Genomic DNA, 20503 nt, shown 5'->3' with positions numbered 1-20503 from the left:
TTCCACGACTAGGTATTCACACAAAGAAAATGAAAACACTAATTTGAAAAGATACATGCACCCTTATGTTTACTGCAGCATTATTTACAAGAGCCAAGATATGGAAGCAGCCCAAGTGTCCATCAATGGATGAATGGATAAAGATGATGTGGTGTACATATACACAATGGAGTATTACTCAGCCATAAAAAAGGTTGAGATCTTGCCATTTGTGACAACATGGGTGGACCTAGAGGATATTATGCTAAGTGAAATAAGTCAGAAAGAAAAAGACAAATACCATATGATTTCATTTATATGTGGAATCTAAAAAACAAATGAGTAAACAAACGAAAAGCAGAAACAGAGCACTTCGTATTATGCAACTGATGAATTATTGAACTCTACATCTGAAACTAATGATGGATTGTATATTGGCTAATTGAATTTAAATTAAAAAAAAAAAAGAAACCCATCAACACAGAGAATTGATGGTTACCAGAGGGCAGGTGAGTGGGGGGGATGAGCAAAATGGGTGAAGAGTAGTGTGAGATATAAGCTTCCAGTTATGGAATGAGTAAGTCCCAGGAATAAAAGGCACAGCTAGGGAATGCAGTCAATGGTATTATAATAGCACTGAATGATGACAGATGGTAGCTGCCCTTGCGGTGAGCATAGACTGCATAAGGTATAGACTTGTCCAATCACTATGTTGTGAAACTAAGACTACCCAGCTGAGACTGTGCTACTCTTGCAGCATTTACCTCACCGTTACTGTGATTATTTGCATACAAGTGATTCAGAGTGGGGGCACTTTACACCCTCAGTACCTAACTTACAGAAGAGTGTCAGCAAAATGATTCAGTCAAGTAATGACTCAGCAAGCTCCTTTTAAAAAGGAAGCATTGTATTACTCTAACTTTTAAAAAAAACTCTACAAAAAAAAAAAGAGAAAAATTTACACTTCAGAAACCAAGTTGTATAGTGGCAATAGGAAGAAAAAATTGTGGATTGAGATTTAAAAAGAATTTTTAAAAATTATAAATTCAGCACTTTAACCTCACCTAAATGGATACAAAAGCAGTCTGATTCGGGCGCCTGGGTGGCTCAGTTGGTTGAGCGACTGCCTTCGGCTGAGGTCATGATCCTGGAGTTCCTGGATCGAGTCCCGCATCGGGCTCCCTGCTCGGCAGGGAGTCTGCTTCTCCCGCTGACCACCCCCCCCTTATGTGCTCTCTCTCATTCTCTCTGTCTCAAATAAATAAATAAAATCTTAAAAAAAAAAAAAGGCAGTCTGATTCACGGCATGCATATTTACAACGTTGTCTTTAATTGGCTCAATCAATGTGGTGATCTTTAGAGGAAAAAACAGCTAAAACCTTCTGTCATGTTCCTAGATAAAGTTCACCTGACCTTCTTCCACTTACTAAGCTTTGTGTGTATTCCCACTAGTGCTGTCACTGCACAGAACTTAGAATGGTTCGATTTACAATTTTTTTTACTTTACAATGGCGTGAAAGGGATATGCATTCAGTGGAAACTGTACTTTGAATGCTGAAGTCTGGCCATTTCCTGGGCTAGTGTTATGCGGTATGATACAGTCTTCTGATGCTGCACAGCGCCAACGAGCCCAGCTTCCAGGCAGCCATGCGACCCACCATGAAGGATGAACACCTGATTTACTCACAACGCTTCTGTAATCATACACCTATTCTGTTTTTCCTTTCAGTACAGTGTTCAATAAATTACCTCAGATGCTCACCACTTCATTATAAAATAGGCTTTGCGTTAGATGATTTTGCCCAACTGTAGGCTAGTATTAAGTATTATGAACATGTTTAATGTAGGCTAAGCTAAGCTATCATATTCAGTAGGTTAGGTGTATTAAATGCACTTTCAACTTAATATTTTCAACAATGGGTTTATCAGGCTATAACCCCATCATAAGCCACGTAAGATATGTACAATTATTTATTTGTGTCTTGCTCCTTTACTAAACTATAAGCTCCTTCAAAGTTTGAGTCATTTTTATATCTTTAGTGCAATACCTGGCATTCATTTAAACCCCGCTAAATACTTGATGGATAGATGGATGGAGAGACAGACAAAGTGAAGGACTGAATATGAGTAACGAACAAAAACAAACACTAAACCACAGGGTACGTACAGCTTATGGTCAATATGCTTTTTCTGTGCCTAAAGATTTAGACAATGTACTTCAGGGTTTGTTCAAATTTTTGTTTTAAAATTTCTGAAATGCGGGGCACCTGGGTGGCTCAGCAGTTAAGCGACTGCCTTCGGCTCAGGTCATGGTCCCAGGGTCCTGGGATCCAGCCCCGCATCGGGCTCCCTGCTCAGCAGGAAGCCTGCTTCTCCCCCCCGCCCCCACTCCTGCTCGTGTTCCCTATCTCGCTGTGTCTCTGTCAAATAAATGAATAAACCCGTCTGAAGTGGACTGTACAGCCTCCCACCATACAGCACGCCATCAGCAACCCCGCAGACACTGTATATGCCGCAGGCGGCTCCGGGCCTGTGCGCAAGCATGCAGGAGCACAAAGAAAAGCAAACGGTCCGAAGCTTTAGATAAACCAAGAAGCACGGAAGGCGGTTTGCCCTAAGACACTGCTGTGTAAGTCTTTTTATAGCCTTTCCATCATGAGTTCTCTGGATGTAGGCCAAATTACACTGCAGACTAACATACAATCACGACTAAAGAAACGAAAATCCCAGAAATGAAGACAGAGACTCTGACGTCAATTCCACAGGCTGTGGTTGGGAAGACAATGGTCTAAGTATCTGTGGTGCAAGTAATTCTAACACATCTTTCCTGCTGATGAAGTTCAAAACGAAACTGGATATTGTAGGAAAAGAAAGAAAGCAAAGCATTAGAGAATTTGAAGGAAATGGGTCTAATATGTTTTAGTATAGATTCTTACTATATAACCAACACTCATTCCCATAATCAGAAACAAGAAGGACAGGAAGGACACAGGAAAAGGAGAGGGAGTTGACCCTAGAATAAAAACAGACTCCAGATTATTCACAAACAATAATATTTATTATTTATGAAATGCAGAAAAAGGCTGGAAAAAAATGAATTGTAGTAAGACAAGAGCAAGTGGCTAGCACATATGTAAGTGGTGGCCCAGGAAAGAGTGTGTGTACTAAGGAGGGGAGGTGGGGGGAGAAAAAAAATGCTGGGAGAAATAATAGGCATGAATTTCCTAAACTTGGTGTAGATCCAAAGAAGTCAATAAGCAGCAATGAGAATAAACACAAAGAAAACCACATCAAGGTGCATCATAACCCAAGAGCTCAAAACTAGGTATAAAGAAAATCTTAAAAACAAAGCAAATAAGACACATGATGTAAAGAGAAATGGTAAGAAAGACAATCAGCCTCGTGGAGGATAATGGAAGACGACAGTGGAGCGAAGCCTCTGAAGGGTTAAAGGATAGAAGTGACAGCCTAGAATCCTATACTCAACAAAAGTATTTTCCAAAACAAAGGCAAAATAAAGACTTCTTCAGGCGTACAAAAGCAGAGAATGCATCGCCAGCAGACTAGCCCTACAAGAGATGCCAAAGAAAGCCTTTCAGACAGAACAAAATTGGTATCAAGATACAAATCTGGGCCTACAAAAGGCAACGAACAGCAGTGGAAACAGTAAATACATGTGCAAATATAAAGCACATTTTTAATTTTTCAAAAAGTTACTGATTAAAGCGAAAATGAAAAAAAATGTATTGGGGAGTTCATAACATACGTAAAAGTTAAATATAGGACAACAATCATTCAAAAGCCAGCAGGGAGAAAAATGGAAAAATACTGTGGTAAGGTTCTTACATTATACATGAAGCTCTACCGTATTATTTGAAGGTAGACTATCGTAAGTTAAAGACACATGCTGTAGACACTAGAGCAACCACCAAAAGAAAAAAAAAGGTATAGCTAATGATCCAATAAAGGAAATTAAATGGAATTATAAAAATAGCCAATTCAAAAGAAGGCAGGAAAAGAGAAAAAGGCAAACAATGAATGGAACAAATGATAAACAAATACCAAGATGTCATCTTTGAACTGAACCATACTGAACTGTGCATTATATATAAATAGCCAGAGCATGACAACATAGAGGCAGAGATTGCAAGATTCAATTACAGTTAACCCTTGAACAACACTGGTTTGAACTATGTGGGTCCATTTATACACAGATTTTTTTCCGATAAATACAATACAGTACTGAAACTGTTTTTCTTCCTTATGATTTTTTACTAACATTTCCATTTCCCTAGCCTACTTTACTATAAAAATACAGTATATAATACGTACAATATATGCGTTAGTTGATTATTTATGTTACTGGTAAATTCTGGTCAACAATAGGCTATTAGTAGTTAAGCTTTGGGGGAATCAAAAGTTACATGTGGATTTTTGACTGCACAGGGGGGTCAGTGCCCCTGACACCCACATTGTTCAAGGATCAGCTGTATATTATCTATAAGAAATATACTTTAAATATAAAAAAAAACAACAAGGGCGCCTGGGTGGCTCAGTTGGTTAAGCAACTGCCTTCGGCTCAGGTCATGATCCTGGAGTCCCTGGATCGAGTCCCACATCGGGCTCCCTGCTCGGCAGGGAGTCTGCTTCTCCCTCTGACCCTCCCCCCTCTCATGTGCTCTCTCTCATTCTCTCTCTCTCAAATAAATAAATAAAATCTTTTAAAAAAACAAAAACAAAACAAAATAACAGTGTACATCCAGCTTTAGAAAAGTATCCAATTTGAAAGACATCAGAAACCTGAACTCTGTTGAGAGTAAGAATAGTTACTTATGCTTTTCCAGAGTTTAGGTAAAATAGTCCGCACAAGCCACTCCATTTCCTTCACAGACAAAACTAAGCTGTGGCGTCAGAAGTCAGGGTAGTGCTTCTCTTGGATGAGGTGACTACAAGAAGGTAAACAGGACAGGGGATAAGGGATGCTGATAAAGTCGTTCTTCAACTCATTCACGAATTCACCAAATTGTACATTTACGGTTTGTTCACTTTCCTGTATATATAATTCAATACAAAGTAAAAATAAAAACTTTAAAATTGCATTCGAAATAAGGTCCACTAAGCAACTTCTTGATTAATAATCTGGAACCTCAGGTACCCAATTCCAGGAAAGGGGTGCTGTCCCAGATGAGCAATCACAGCATCAGTGTCGTCAGGAAGGATATTCCTTATTATAACTTGACATTTTGTTCATTCATCAGTCTCTTGCAAGCCTACTTAATGCGCCTGAAACTAGAAGAATCTGTGACATGACGTGCTTACCAACATGCACCAAGGACACTGGTGCTGCAGCCATAGCCACACCCTCGGCCACTCTAACCACTGACGTACACGGGACACCACCGCCAACCTCGGAACAGTGGCAGAGGACATCACTCTTACGTTACTCAAGCGTCACGATACCTCCGCAATGTCCCCATCCCACACATGAAGAAACTCAAGTTTAGAGAAGCTGAGTGACTTCCCAAATGTAACACAGCTAGCAAAGTATCAGGACCAAGACACACCCCCGCGTTTTTGATGAAAGTCTTTGCTCTTCCTGGAGTACCACTGTCCTACCACTTCCCTCCATCAAACAGATGGCAAGACCATGTCACGTGACCCCAACATTTATGTATGTCCCGGAGTTTTTTCCCCACAGTCATTACAGATAGTATCAAAACTTTTGGGATTAAAAATTGGGTATGTATGGAGGTCAAAACATTTCTTAAAATAATGCATGGACTTTGTGTATGAAATATGAATTTGATTCTTAATAGAATTTTTCTCATTATAAATACAATATTTAAACAGGCTTGTCTATATCAGAAATTGGGAAAGTGTCTCACAGGGTTATTTATATGTTAATTAAATATAGTGTGATAAAGAGATTCACTGCTGTTACAGACAAGTATTTACATATTAATGAAATCTTGACTGGAAAAGACATTGTGTGATCAAGAAGAATTATAGGGACTATTTCCCTAAGGTAATTCAACCATTCAGAAGATGTTATAATCTACTTAAAGATCACATGTTCAAAATTATTGGGCAGGGTACTTAAAGCATGGAGGAAAATGAATAATGAAAGAAAAATCTCATCTCCATGAAAAGAGGATCATTTGGTACCATAACGTAATGCTGAATCTAGTAACAGATTTTTAGTGCATTAGTTTAAAAAACAAGTACCCTCAAAGAGGTCTTAATTTCAAATAAAATTAGAAACTTCGAACGGCATTAAGCCATATTAAAAACATTTGACAACATTACATATATACACTAAAATAACAGTGCAATTAAAATTATTTTTAAAATAACTCCCTATTTCAGCATATATTTCTACTAATGCCTCTCATTTTTTGCCCTGAAAGCAGGATAACAATCCCTTTTCTGTTTATCCCATAAACATGCTCTGAGAATTACATGTGAAACATAAAATTGGTTTGTAAATTAAAAAAAAAAAAAAAGTTCCATACTCAAAAGAGGAAATGAATGAACAAATCAGTACATCTTCATTTCTTTAGTACTTCTCAGAGTACCAAATACATAACAAATATCAGTATCAACATACTTTCCAAAGCCCATAAAAAAATACTGTGAAATAATACTCATTTCCACCTTCTCAGTCAAAGAAATTGCCCTAAATGCATTTTGTTGCTTTACATAAATAGAAAGACAAGAACTAACTGAGTCAAGATCTAACGTGTCCATAGCGCCCGGAGACAAGCAAACCAATTATCCCACGGCTAGCCCCAGACCCTGCTCCCAGACAGTTGAGGTGATTAGCTTTTCCTTTCTGATCCAAACACCAGGTTATCCTTGGATTCAGAAACTGCCAACATATCCCGTTTTGTAAAGTACTCTCTATACTCCTCTCACCACAGAAGGCCAAATACTTATTCCAAGTCTAAAACACAAACCAATTTATTGTTCTTTGTTCACAGCAGTTCAGAAATAAACTGCACATATGGGAATTGAATTTTGATTAGGTAACTAATCAACTTTTCAATTCTAAAGGGAAAAGAAACACTTTTATTTTTCTCTTGAGAATCAAACAAGTGAATGCAATGCCCCCAATTTTTTCCATAATTATTTCATCATCCAAGCTAGTTTAGGTGATATTTCCATTACAATAACAAAATTACAGTGGGAATGACCAACAGAATGACCAAGAGAAACTGCTTTTTAATAATTTCAGAGAAGAAAAAAGAAATCTTAATGAACAAGAGTGGGCTACATAAAAACATAAGGAAAAACAGATTCCTGATTGTTTACTGGAAATCCTGTGCATTAATTCATTTCATTTCAACTAACAAATTCACCAGGAACATCTTTTGTCCAGGTGAAGACTGAGTGGGTAAAACAACTTCATGTTAAGTATTCAGACGACTCTTTCCTCCTCAAACTTCCCAATACTAAAAATCACACTCAACTTTCAACGTCTAGAGCAAACTTTACCTCTTCCCAGAAGGCTTTCCTGATTTACCTCCTTTGTAACAGACAGTAACCTCTCCCATCTCCAAACCCATCTGTACTTGTCCTATAACACATATTTTAATTGTATGATAGTTACATCTATACCTAACCTACCTGGTATCTTCTCTACTAGATTCTAATTTACCTGCGGACAGGGACCACATTTGACTCACATCACACAATCTCAAATGACTCCTCCCTCTTCTTTAAACTGTTCTTTCAATGAAAACGAAATAAGATAAAGCAATATAAAAATGCTTTAATCTTTAAATCAGTTTCACAGGTACTCACGATTTGTTATAAACTTCACTTAAAAAAGATTAAAATTCAAAAATCAGCATCTGCTTTGAAAGAAACATTAATATGCTTCTTATGGGAGAGAAACCTCCAGAATATCCTTAAAACTATGAAACTAAGCCACCATTAATTGATTCCAGTACGGTCTCCTGTTGTCTTTCAAGGAGAATAAACAAAAATTTACAGCTCGGAATTAAAAGCTGCTTAGGGTCAACTCTGACTTCAACAAAAAAGGTGGTTCAAATTATTTCTATTAAAAAAAAAAAGATCACCCAGTAATATAAAATATCAGAGCATCAACAATTCAAAACTGCAAGTATAGTAAAAGTAAACTTCTACCTATCGTTCAGTTGTGACTAAGGGAACAATAGCATCTGATTTTCTAAGGATAAATTATTTAGTAATGATTTAAGTTATAAGATAAAATCAATTTGCCAAAAATCAGATTTGTCCTACTGGGAATTTTAATAAAATGCATATTGATGTTTTGCTATTTTAAGACATAAATTTTATGTTATTGTAATTATAGAAAAAGTCTCCGTGTTTGGCTACTCAAACCCAAGATATAGAAAACAAAGTGTTAAAGGAGATACTAGAAGTTCCCTTCACTTTGTACACCCTTTTTATCACCAAGAGATGAAGAGGTTTTCCTTGGCAAGTTAGGCAATAATGGTAACCTTGCACCTCAAACTAGAATTCATCTTCATCCTTTACTTCATTTGGGAACTACTTTTGCAGCATAAACAGAAACAGGACCCACAGATGGCAAGCCACTCTAAATTTCATTTAATCGTAATATTAACTTCCCTAAAAGTGTATTATGCCAGGGCACCTGGGTGGCTCAGATGGTTAAGCGTCTGCCTTCAGTTCAGGTCATGATCCCAGGGTCCTGGGATTGAACCCCACATCGGGCTCCTGGCTCAGTGGGGAGCCTGCTTCTCCCTCTCCCTCTCCCCCTGCTCATGCTCTCTCTCTCTCTCTCTCTGTATCTCTGTGTCTCAAATGAATAAATAAAATCTTTAAAAAAATAAAATAAAAAAATTTTTAAAAAGTATATTATGTCTGCAGGATATTATGCTAAGCGAAATAAAAGAGCCACAAAAAGACAAATACTGCACGATTCCACTTCTGTGAGGCACCTAGAGTAGACAGCTTCAACCAGATACAAAGCAGAATGGTGCTGGTCAGGGGCTGGGTTGAGTGGAAAATGGGGAGTTGTTTAATGGGCAAAGAATTTCAGTTTCACAAGATAAAGAGTTCTGGAAATTGGTTGAACAAGGTGAATGTATTTTCTACTGAACTGTATGCTGAAAAATGGTTAAAATGGTAAATTTGATGTTATGCATTTTTTACAATTAAATTTTTTTCTAAAAAAGTAAAAAGCTTATAATGGCCACATGGTCTTAACGGCCCCCACGCATAACAGAGCCAAAAATATGCAAAGCCAAAAATATGACTTCGAAATGCACAAAAGATATATTCATTCTGAATCGAACTGTTGAAGAACACCATTAGTCTATCACCTTGCTGGATTATCAAGTGGGGCAGAGAGCACCACAAAGAGATTAGAGCCTAGGAAAAGTAGGAATGATTCAGGGTTAGCAAGGGAATAAAATGCCAGGGACAAACATGCGTTCCAGTATGCGTGGCACAAAGAGGTCCTGGGTCTGCAGGTCATGGGGAGAAATGCTTCTGCCAGTCACACAACTTACCATACTGTTTTGCAGTGTTGTTCTAAATGAACGCAGGTGGAAGTGCTTTCTACTTCTACGCTCTAGAAAAAGAGCAGTTTCTAAATAGCCAGGTATGTACTGACATAAGATTAGGCTGACATCCTACATGATCTAAACAACGAATGACTTAACGTCTTTTACCCAGCCTCTTACGATTTTTAGTCTTAATGGGATGTCACATAAATTACTGTGCAGCTGAAGGCAGAGAATGATTAGAAGTCAACAAATAATTCTTACAATCACAAATTCAGAAAAGAAAACAAACGTCTGCAACACATTTTTATGGTTCACACAAGTACAATCCATCTGCATGTTACAGCACGTTTTTCAAACTTTCAGTCACCAAATAATCTAACTAAACTCAGATATTTACAAGCAACAAACTGCCAAGTTACTATAGTAACAGCTTGTCTAGGACAAGGACAATGCAGTGTTCTGGATATTTGACTTCCATCAACAGAGTTTTACCACTTGTAACTATAAAATACTTTAAATACTGTAATATCCCCAAATACATTAAATAATGCAATCTTTCCTTATTGAATCTGGAAATGATCCAGGAATATAGATATGAGTATCAATTTTCATTATCTAGCAAATATATGTGTCAAAGAATTTCCTGATGGATACATATGTACAACAGAGTTTATTTCCATATATTAAAAATAAATGAAATCTAAACACATGTGGTATCCCAGATTGGATTCGGAAACAGAAAAAGGGTATTAGTAGAAAAACTAATTATATCCAAATAAATCTGTCATTTAGTTTACAGTATTGTACAGTCAGTTCTGCTATACTGTTTTGAAGATGCAAATTTGTCCCAGTGATATATACGAGGGAACAACTTGAGCGTAACGCAAATTTCACATTTGCTGACGCCCAATTTCATCCAAAAGAAATGTTAGGTGCACACAGAAAACTGAACCCAGCCACGTCGGGTTATACGTGCAGGGACACCCAAACATCTACCAACGACCTCAGTTTCCAGAGTGTGTTAGGAAGCCCCCCATCCACATCTGGTGGCACAACTTTCCACGAATTTCTAACCACCCCCCTTCCTCCATCTCCCAATAACGCAGGAGTGTAACTCTTCCAACACCCACTTCCACACGCAAAGTCTTTCTAAGGGTTTTTTTTTTTTTAAGGTAAGTGCCATATTTTAGTATTTGCGTGTCTGCTATCCATGTAAAACATGTAAAAATGTGTTAGGACTTTCATTTAGGTTTGTTTCACTGAACAAAGTTTTTGAGTGCTGGACCATTAATCCCACTTTTCCCACCAGCCCTGTGGTTTTCACTGCAAGATTTTGCACATTCAGTGGATTTTTAGGACTGCATATGTCATGTTACAGCAGAACTGACTATTCCAGTGACAATTTCTTAGTTTTGACAAATGTGATATGATTATATGGGAAGAAAGGAGAAGCCAAGTGAAGGGCATGCAGGAACTCCCTGTATTCTCCATTCAACTTTTCTGTAATTATAAAATTATGCCAATAAGAAGTTTAAAACAGTAAGCACATGAAGTAGATAAAGCCAAGGCCCTACTATAGGATTCTGCATTAACAATTGCTGACACTTACATAGCCTTTATTTGGTGCCAAGCACTGTTCTCAGTGTTTTATATACACTGACTCATTAAACATTCTCACAAGGCTAAGAGGTGGGTGTTACAATCATGCCCATTTTATAGGTGAGAAGACTGAGGTGCATTTAAGAAAAGTTATCCAAAAACACAAACTAGGCTACCTGGCTCTAGAATCAAAGCTCTTACCCCAATGCTACTTCAACAGACAACTGTTCAAAATACAACTTTTTAAACTAGGTTACTTCCATCATTCTGGAAAGATTCTACAATAGGAAAAGAGGCATAAAAGGAAAAAATAAAATAATCTTTCTAAAACATGCCATAAATATCAAAAATCCCAGAAGTTAAAAAAAAAATCCCTTTTATAAAAACCTCTAATAGCGAAAATTGTGACAGCTAATAAAGATAGTAAGAAATGTCACCTTTGTACTACAACTAAAACAGTCAACTAGAATATAAAGTATACACATTTTATAGCAATGACAAACTGAGGATAGCTAAGAAAAAGATGTACCGTCTAGGATAGAAAATTTCAAAGTTTTACAAAACTTGCTCACATTTCATCACTGTCAAACACACATGATAATTTAAGAATGACAATATAAAACACAAAACTAACACATGTCACAGAAGTTTCCCAGCAATCATAATCATCAAATTTGGTTCAAACACAATTGGCTCATCAAACTTTGGGTAAATGCCAAAGCAAAAGTTCTGCCTACAGGATCTCGACATGAGGTAAGTAAAAGGCCACTTTGTTGGCATAACTTACTATTGCTTCCCAAGATATTACATGGCTTGAACTCTAAAATGCAAAACCCTACCTACCCTCCCATGTACACTCTACACAGTGAACAATACACAAAGCCCTTCCCTTATGGATATGATATTCATTCATTCATTTATTCATTCATTCAACAAATATTTACTGAGTGCCTACAACATGCCAGGCAATCTTCTAAATGCAGCAGGGGCTAAGGAAGGGAAGAAAACACACCAAGTCCGTGTCCTACTAGAACTGCTATTTTAGCAGGGAAGCAAATAACAAATAAGATAAGTAAACAGAGGGGAGCCTGGGTGGCTCAGTTGGTTAAGCGACGGCCTATGGCTCAAGTCATGATCCTAGAGCCACGGGATGGAGTCCGACACATGGGGCTCCCTGCTCAGCAGGGAGTCTGCTTCTCCCTCTGACCCTCCCCCCTCTCATGCTCTCTCTCTCTCATTCTCTCTCTCAAATAAATAAATAAAATCTTAAAAAAAAAAAGATAAGTCAATAGAACTCAAGCTAAGGTAGGGGTGATAAATGCTAGCAAGAAAATAAAGCAGGAAAGGAGGATTTAAAGTGCGGGTAAAATCATAAATAGGATGGCCAAGGGAGATGAGATAAAGTGGAGAAGACACGCAACCATATGTTATGTTAGGTGTACATGCTACGAAGAAACACCTGCTAAGGGCAAAAGCAGTGGGAGGGAGCGGAGGCTATGGAAAGAGTGGTCAGAGAAGGAGACTGACCTTTGAGAGGAGACTCAGAAGAAGTAAGAGGCCCAGTCACATGAAGATCTGGGAGAAGGGTAGGGGCAGAGGCACACTGGCCTCGAAAGCCCGATGGTGGGGGCAGGCATGGCACGCTCCAGGGCAGAGAGGCTTGTGGGGCAGGAGGGAGAAAACGGGGGACTGGACACCACTGTCCTAAGGGCAAGCTGAAGACCGTGCAGAGTTCCACAGCCATTCTGCCTTCTGGGAGCCATACATTTAGAGGTGAGTAGCTGTTTTCAAATCCACTTAACAGACTACTGAAAAGTCATTTCTTGCAAAATACAAGTGCAGGGGCTAACGGGCCGATAAAGCAGGATGAAACAGGCTCGGCTGCTGAGCAGTATATACGCTCAGAGAAAAAAGGCACGTGTACAGAAAGTTCTACTGTCCTTGAAGGCAGTAAATGAGGAAGAGGGAAGATCATGTTACTAGTTTTCAAACGTCGCAACTGAGGAGGCTTTAAAAAAAAGGGGTGGGGGGGGCAGAAAAGGCTGCAAATGAAAAAGCTGCAAAATGAAAAGACAATTTGAAAAAAGTCTTTTCAAACTCTTATTTCCTCCTCAGTTTGAAAGCATGATGCCGTACGCAGGAATTTCTCTTGGTGCCTCAAACATACCTGATTAACTCCTGCTAAAGAGGAAGTGTGTTTTCCTCACTTCAGAATCCCTCCCACGGTGCCAGGCACACAGAGAGCGCTCAGCAAACGGTGGGGTGGGGACATGCAGAGGGGCACTCGAGTTCCAACAAGAGACACTTTGTGTTGCTCTGACTTGAAAGTGGCTGGAAAATAAATACCAAGTATTCAAAGAAGAATAAATTTCCTCAAAAAGGAAATGACTTCTATAAACAGATCTTACTGATCCACGCATCCGTTAGAATAAAACTTGAAGCTGGGGAAGAGAGTCAGGCTCTCACTCTGGGCTACAACAGCACCAGACTCGTGAATTAAGGTCATCGGAGCCTCAGTGAGACACTCATCAGGGTGCCTCCACTGTCAAAGGTAAAAAGTCTATTCTGTTGTACTTCCTTCGGGACTTTGATCTCTCTTATAAATGGACACGAGAGAGCCCTAATTGATCCAGCACGCAAAACATTTTCAGAGATTGATTACACAAGCACCAGCCTAGGCCATGAGAATCCAAAAATAAGGAGGAGATGGTCTCTACCTTAAAGAGTTAGTGTTGGGTTGAAAGTTGGATGTTTACTAAAAAAGGGAACAAGAGGGAGAAAAGCTGAACTAAAAACGACTAATTAAAATACACTGTAAAAAGGGTTATACTACAAGAACAAAGAATGATGAAAATATAGGAAAAGGAGTAAGTCTATGGAAGACCTCACAAAAGAGGCTATGCCTAAAATAGAACTACAGGTTTGCTTTGCAGCCATATAAAATCATAAGAAGACAGAGACAACACTGTTAAAACCTACTGTTTGTTGTTCCTCATTCTTTCTAATTAGAGCAAAACTACACTCAATGAGACTTTCTTGAGAAACAAAAATCTTTATTTCCTTAATGTGTTTACAATGAATATAAAGACTCCTAAGAAATAAGAGTCTTTTCAAAATTTGTCTAAGCAACATATCCCAACACAATGATTCCAAATAACTTTATCTTCTATTACCCTTCACTATAATAACCCAGTCACATACCAAGCTTCAGGCAGCTGAAGTATTTATCACAATTTAAGTTGGTTACGGCAGCCCCAGTAAAGGAACCATAGGGCATTCAGAGATAACCCAGCACTGGGCATTGTAAAACTATTTTGCAAACCAATTCTGAAATCTCAGAAAATCATATGTTCATCTAAGCAGTCATCAGGAGACAATAACCACAAGTGAACTCAAATCTAAGGACAAACTACTTTTTTTTTTTTTTTTAAGATTTTATTTATTTATTTGACAGAGAGAGAGAGAGCACAGATAGTCATAATGGCAGGCAGAGGGAGAGGGAAAAGCAGGCTCTCCGCTGAGCAGGGAGCCCAATGCGGGGCTCGATCCCAGGGCCCTGGGATCATGACCTGAGCTGAAGGCAGACGCTTAACTGACTGAGCCACTCAGGCACCCCGAGGACAAACTACTTTTAAAAAAAAACTTTAAGAGACGATAGCCCTCCCCCCCTTTTTTTTAAAGAGATAGCCCATTTACATTCAGATTAGATCTATTTTTGCAAAGAGGAAGAGAACAATAAAATTATATTCTAAAATGCCTATAAATATACATTCACAAAATACATTTTACATATCACTATAAGGATATAAAAGAAATTATTTGAAAATGAAAAGAGCACCTCAAGCTTCTTTTTGTTCACTTTTATCATGACAAAGACTTTTTTTTTTTTGGTGCTAAGAGTAGTACAAAATGAGGAATTTAGAACTTATTTTTTGAGATTCCTGATCTACAACTATAAACAAACAAATATAAGTTGCAAATCTTGGCCGTACTTTATATAGAGTTACACTACTAAACCTCTGTAAATCTGTTTTCTGTAATAAGAGGAATAATACCAAAAGTGGAAACCAGATATAACTATAATGTATGAAATACCTACTAATTACTCTATAAATGTTGGCCTTCACCATCAATACCCAAGCCTACAAATAGGATAGTGGGTGGAGGTGACAGGAGAGAAATAAGGAAGCTAAATGATCCACTAAATTCCAGTAACATCCCTTAACAGTGTTAAGTTGCCAGTAGCTAAAATTTGTAATAATGATTTCAACTGGAATGGTCATAATCTCTTACAGTGTTTTACAGATCACAAGCAGACCTTATACATCTCAATTCACTCGTTACTCAACATATGCAATATGAATAAGCAACACAGGGACTGTCGACTCATGGTAAAGATAAGTAAACTCAAATTCAGAAAGGATATAAATCATGCAAATCAGTGACTGAGCCACATTTACTAGTAGCCATAAAAAGTCTCACATTTACTAATTTAGTTCACTCACTGGATGTAAAAGGTCTCCCGGTGAATACTCTTGCCTCTGGCCTCATTGCAGTAACGGACAACCAAAGTATCCTTCGCACTCCTCTTGGCTCCCAGGTGCCACTAGGGCCAGGAGCTAATGGCCCACCTACGCACTCTGAGGTAGGCACTGAGGCAAATTTATTCTCTTTTCTTCATTCTCAAGAAGAAACATTCTGGCCTCCACAAGCCCACTGACTGCTACAATGAGGACCACTGAACTTAGAGTCTATGTCACGTGTCGTGACCCAATTCTCAAATACCTTGAACTGAGATAGAGAACATCAGTTCAATTAATAATAAAGTGGAACTTTGATTTCCAATTTGTCTTTCTGCCTCTGGAATTTCACAGGGAGAAACGGGTTGTTAAGGGAGCCAGGATTCAGACATTCCTGAGTCCTCTGGACCTACGACCTGATATTGTCAGAACTACATTTCTAAAAGATAGATCTAATTCAGATAGTTATCCTAAAAACTGTTCTTAACCAAAAAAACCCACAAAAAAAGAACCATAAAAACATACTGAGCACACCCCAGTAAAATCAGGAGGCCTTCATTAAAAAAATAAAAAGTAAAGTTCATCTTCATTAAGTTAAGGTTATCCTGCTATGCTAGACACATTTTGGCTTTGAGATCATTTAAAAATTAGTTAGAAATAATTTTATAATCAGAAAAAAGTTTAAATAGATTACACTAAAATTAATTTTGTTTATTTCAAATTATACAGAACAAAACAAAAAACTGTAATGATTTAGAAAGAAGGTAAAATTCAGTAAACCCAGTCACATACCAAGCTTCAGGCAGCAAAACAGAATATTCATGTGGAGAAGTGGTCTCTGGGAAGTTGGAGAGAATTGCAAGATGATGAGGAAGCAGATCTGATCCATGATAAGTGAGCAGTATTTCTAGGGCTTGTACGTTACTTTCCTGTACAAACAGCAAGGGGTAAATTTCCACTGTAAACCTTAGAAATAAAGGAATGATTTTGTAGGACAATGTTCAAAAACCTAAAATTAGCTTTTTGTGCAGCTCTGATATAAGGTACTTTGAAATATTTCTAATTCTTCCTAGTCTGCATCACATTTCTCAATCTAGTGCTGTGAAAATTACTTATTTTTAAAATTCAGAATGATGAATAAACATTTTATTTTATGTTATTTATTTGAGAGAGAGAGAGAAAGTGTATGAGCAGGGCGAGGGGCAGACAGAGAGGGAGAAATAGACTCCCCGAGGATTCAGGGCTGGATCCCAGGATCCAGAGATCATAACCCGAGCCAAAGTCAGAAGTTTAACCAACTAAGCCACCCAGGCGCCCCCACCTTTTATTTTATTTTATTTATTTATTTATTTATTTGAGAGAAAGAGAGTGAGAGCAGGGGGAGGGGCAGAGGGACAATGAATAAACATTTTTAAAAATATAATTCCATTTTCTCTACCTTACTATTACAACAAAAAATGAAATGATGCTAAATCATGCAATAACATTAACTGCACGGCTCAGAGATTTAGAAAGTATTAATAACCATAATTATTTTATTTACAAAAAAGAAATTACCCGAGCATAAGTTCTTGCTGAGAGAACAATATTCTGATTTCTGAACTTCTTAAAGAATTCAGCATCGTATCTCTGTTCAGATGCATGAGGCACTCCTAGGATTTCCTGAGGGGAAAGAGTGACTTAATAATGAAAAGGCTTTTAAATACGGCTGACAAGAAAATATTAAAAACCTTTACAACTCTGCCTCCCTAAATAAGCCCTGAATTAATTAAACTATCAACTGTTAACTGAAGTAGTACATCTGCATTCTTGCCTTTATTTTGAAAATGGCTATATTTATAAATGCTGATAATTTTTAAAAAATTAAGAAGTAAATGAAATAGGCAGTAAAAAATTAATTACAGTACGACAAACAAAACCCACCACCTGCTAAAAACAAATAAGCAACCATTATACATAGCTGTGCATTATGAGCACCTGCATCTGTGAGAGAACTTTAGGTTAACTTTACAGCTGCTGGTGATCGATGTACAAGGCAGACTGAACCATTCATTCATTCAATAAATATTTATTGAGTGTCTACTACATGCTAGGGGCACCATGATAGGCAGCAGTGATATAATGAACAAGACATGTTTTCTGCCCTCCAAATTGCTTAAAATCTAGTAGGGAAGACAAACAAGCACACAGGAACAGGTAAGAGGAAACACACAGGAAGGGTACTATAAAGCTAGTTCGGGGAGGGCAGGGAAGGCTTCCCAGGAGTGGGTCCGAAGCTGGGATATAAAAGACAAATAGGAGTTAGCCATGGCAACTGCAAGTGAGGATCTGCCCACCGCACTGCATGACATAGGGCTCGTGTCTGTCATGTTTAATGCTAACCCCAGATACCTAGCAGACTGCTTTTCATATAATAAGTAACCAATAATTACTTATTGATTGAATTAATTTACTGAGGTAGGTGAGAGACAAGAATGAGGAGGTGGGGAGGTGAGAGAGGGAGGGTGGATTGTTGAGAAGGTCACTTGCAAATATGTTGGGCTTGCATCTATAGCACATCTAAAAGGAGCCTCCCAGGAGGCAGGTGGATAGACAGGTCAAGAGTTCTGGAGTAAGCTAAGATGAGTCACATATATGCCATACTATTACTAATACAGAAGTGAATATGATTTCAAGGGAGATTAAGTTGAATGAAAGGAGCCTTAAGGAGCAACATCATTTAAAGGATCAACCAAAAAAAAAAAGGTTGGGAGGTCATGGAGGGTGAGGGGAGGGCAGGAATCTGCATCTGAAAAGCAAATGAAGGAGCAGCCAAAGAAGTAAGGGGGGGAAAAACTGTTTAACACATTCTCACAGAAACCAAGAAAGAAAACATTTCAAAAATGTTCTCAGTTCCCTGACTCCTCATTCACAACAATCATTCCCCTTATTCCATCACAGTTACACATCCTACCACCACCCTGGATCTCTATCATCACCAAGAGGGAAGTCTCTGGGACATCTCATGTCAAACACTGGACTCTTGAGGAACTGCTCCCCCACCCCCACTCAACCCAGTACATGGCATTCCAGCAATTCCTCAAAGTCACTGAGACATCCAGTCCCCTGACCCTACCTTTTTCACCTGCTGTCTTTCCTCCAAATCTCTTGTCCCTTCCAACCAGTCCCTGGTCCAACATTATAGAGATTTAATAATCCCTTGCTTCTTTCCCTTCATCATATTACCTGGCGAAACCTCATCCTTAGTCCAAGGCAACTATGAACCCTGATTACAAGTTACCAGGAGTCTGAAAAAAATATCACAAAACCAAGCTGACAATTCTCATTTCAAGATCTCAGCACTGTTAGGATCCTGATCCAAATGAACCAACTGTAAAACCATTTGTGAGGCAACCAGAGAAATCTGAATGTGAAGTGGATAGCAAATGATATTAGGGAACTGCTACTAATTTTCTTAGAAATAATAGTGTTATTGTGTTGTTTTTTTTTAAGTCCTTACCAATTACATACATATAAGTATTTATGGGTGAAATGATAAGATGTCTAGAATTTGCTTTAAAACGACTAAGTGAAAGAAAAGGCAGGAGTGGAGAGTAAAAGATACAAGATTGGCAAAATGGTTGAAGCTGGGCAGTGAGTACATCTGGGTTCATTATACTCTTCTCTATACTTTAAGGAAGGTTTGACATTTTATAAATTCAATTCACATCTGCTGTCCCTCAACGCTACTACATTTCCCTAACAAGTTTTCTCTCCTATTCTGTTAGGAACTTTTCCACAATTCTTTCATTCTTTCCAGACCTCCAACACTCATTCCCGTCTCCATTCTCAACTGAAAACTTGCTTCATTTAGTTTTTTAACTGACACTATTAGATGGGCCATCCATTCATTTTCCAACCCACTAAAACTGTACATCTACCTGCATCTATACCAATAGGCTTTTTCCTCCTTCAGCCACAACAGAAAAATTATACACATTTGCTCCCCAAACAGCCCCGAACCCTACTCAAGGTCCAAATCCCCTTTCTCCCGTTTCTATAATCATGCCATTATCTCCTCTTTCTTCTGTTCGATAAATTCCTCCTCACCCTCTACTGCTTCCTTCCGATTAACATACAAACAATACTTCCTCCTTCTATTAAAAAAATAACTCTTAATTTCATATACCCTGTAGCTAACACCATCTTCTTGGCTCCCTTGAAACAAAACTTCCTGAAAGAGCTGTCTACAACTACCGTCTCCACTTACCCACTTCCTGTTCTTTCCTAAACTCACTCAACCTCTAACAGTTCAATTCCATTCCTTACACAGCATGACAGACCTTTCAAAACGTGGCCAGAAACTCTTCTAACTACCTCTTCTCCCTTTGGTCTGTGCTGCCCCTCCCTCACAGTCCAGCCCCCACACCAGCTCACTCTGTCAGGAGCACCCCATCTCCTTTCACGCTGCTGGGCCTTTCTTCATACAGCACGCTGATTATCAGGGCAGGCAAATGAATCCAAGAGACCTCGTTATGAGTTCCTGCTTTCTACTTAAGCAAATCACTTTCCTTCTCCAAGCCTCAGTTTTCATATCCATAAAACTAGAAGGAGAATAGCACCTGCCTGAAAGGACTGCTGAGAAATAATCCAGATTCAGTACCCAGCACAGTGGCTGACAGACACTAAGTCCTCAACAAACGTGCTGGTATTTCTTAAGGTATTCTCTTACCTTCCAATTGCTTCAACAAATATTTGCTGAGCTCCTCAAGGAGCCAGGTACCAATCTGAGCTTGGGGATATAGCAGCCAACAAGACAAAACCCCTACACCTTTCCAGAGCTTCTGCTCCCATGTCCCCCTTGGAGTACTCTCCAGCCCCCTAAATCTGCCTGCCCTTTTTTTTTTA

At 38.5% G+C, this 20503-nt stretch overlaps 1 protein-coding gene across 5 annotated transcripts in view; it reads right to left on the bottom strand.

Annotated features, from left to right (window-relative positions):
- The window catches only part of NBAS (NBAS subunit of NRZ tethering complex), a 322841-nt gene that overhangs the window by 213860 nt on the left and 88478 nt on the right, over window positions 1-20503 (bottom strand). For all 5 annotated transcript variants that reach the window (XR_010405385.1, XM_054509604.2, XM_045884116.3 and 2 more), the window contains 2 exons: window positions 17174-17278; window positions 16409-16545 (listed from right to left, as the gene is read on the bottom strand). Coding sequence is in view for 4 of the 5 variants with exons in the window: in XM_054509604.2 (XP_054365579.2) it covers window positions 16409-16545; window positions 17174-17278 (242 nt within the window). In the remaining variant the exon portion in view is untranslated. The remainder of the gene's footprint in view (window positions 1-16408; window positions 16546-17173; window positions 17279-20503) is intronic.

Source organism: Mirounga angustirostris, unplaced genomic scaffold (assembly GCF_029215605.1).
Source record: "Mirounga angustirostris isolate CCGP_5_RB_7025 unplaced genomic scaffold, mMirAng1.0.hap1 SCAF_10, whole genome shotgun sequence".
NCBI lineage: Eukaryota > Metazoa > Chordata > Mammalia > Carnivora > Phocidae > Mirounga > Mirounga angustirostris.
This window is presented reverse-complemented; position numbering and strand designations above follow the sequence as displayed.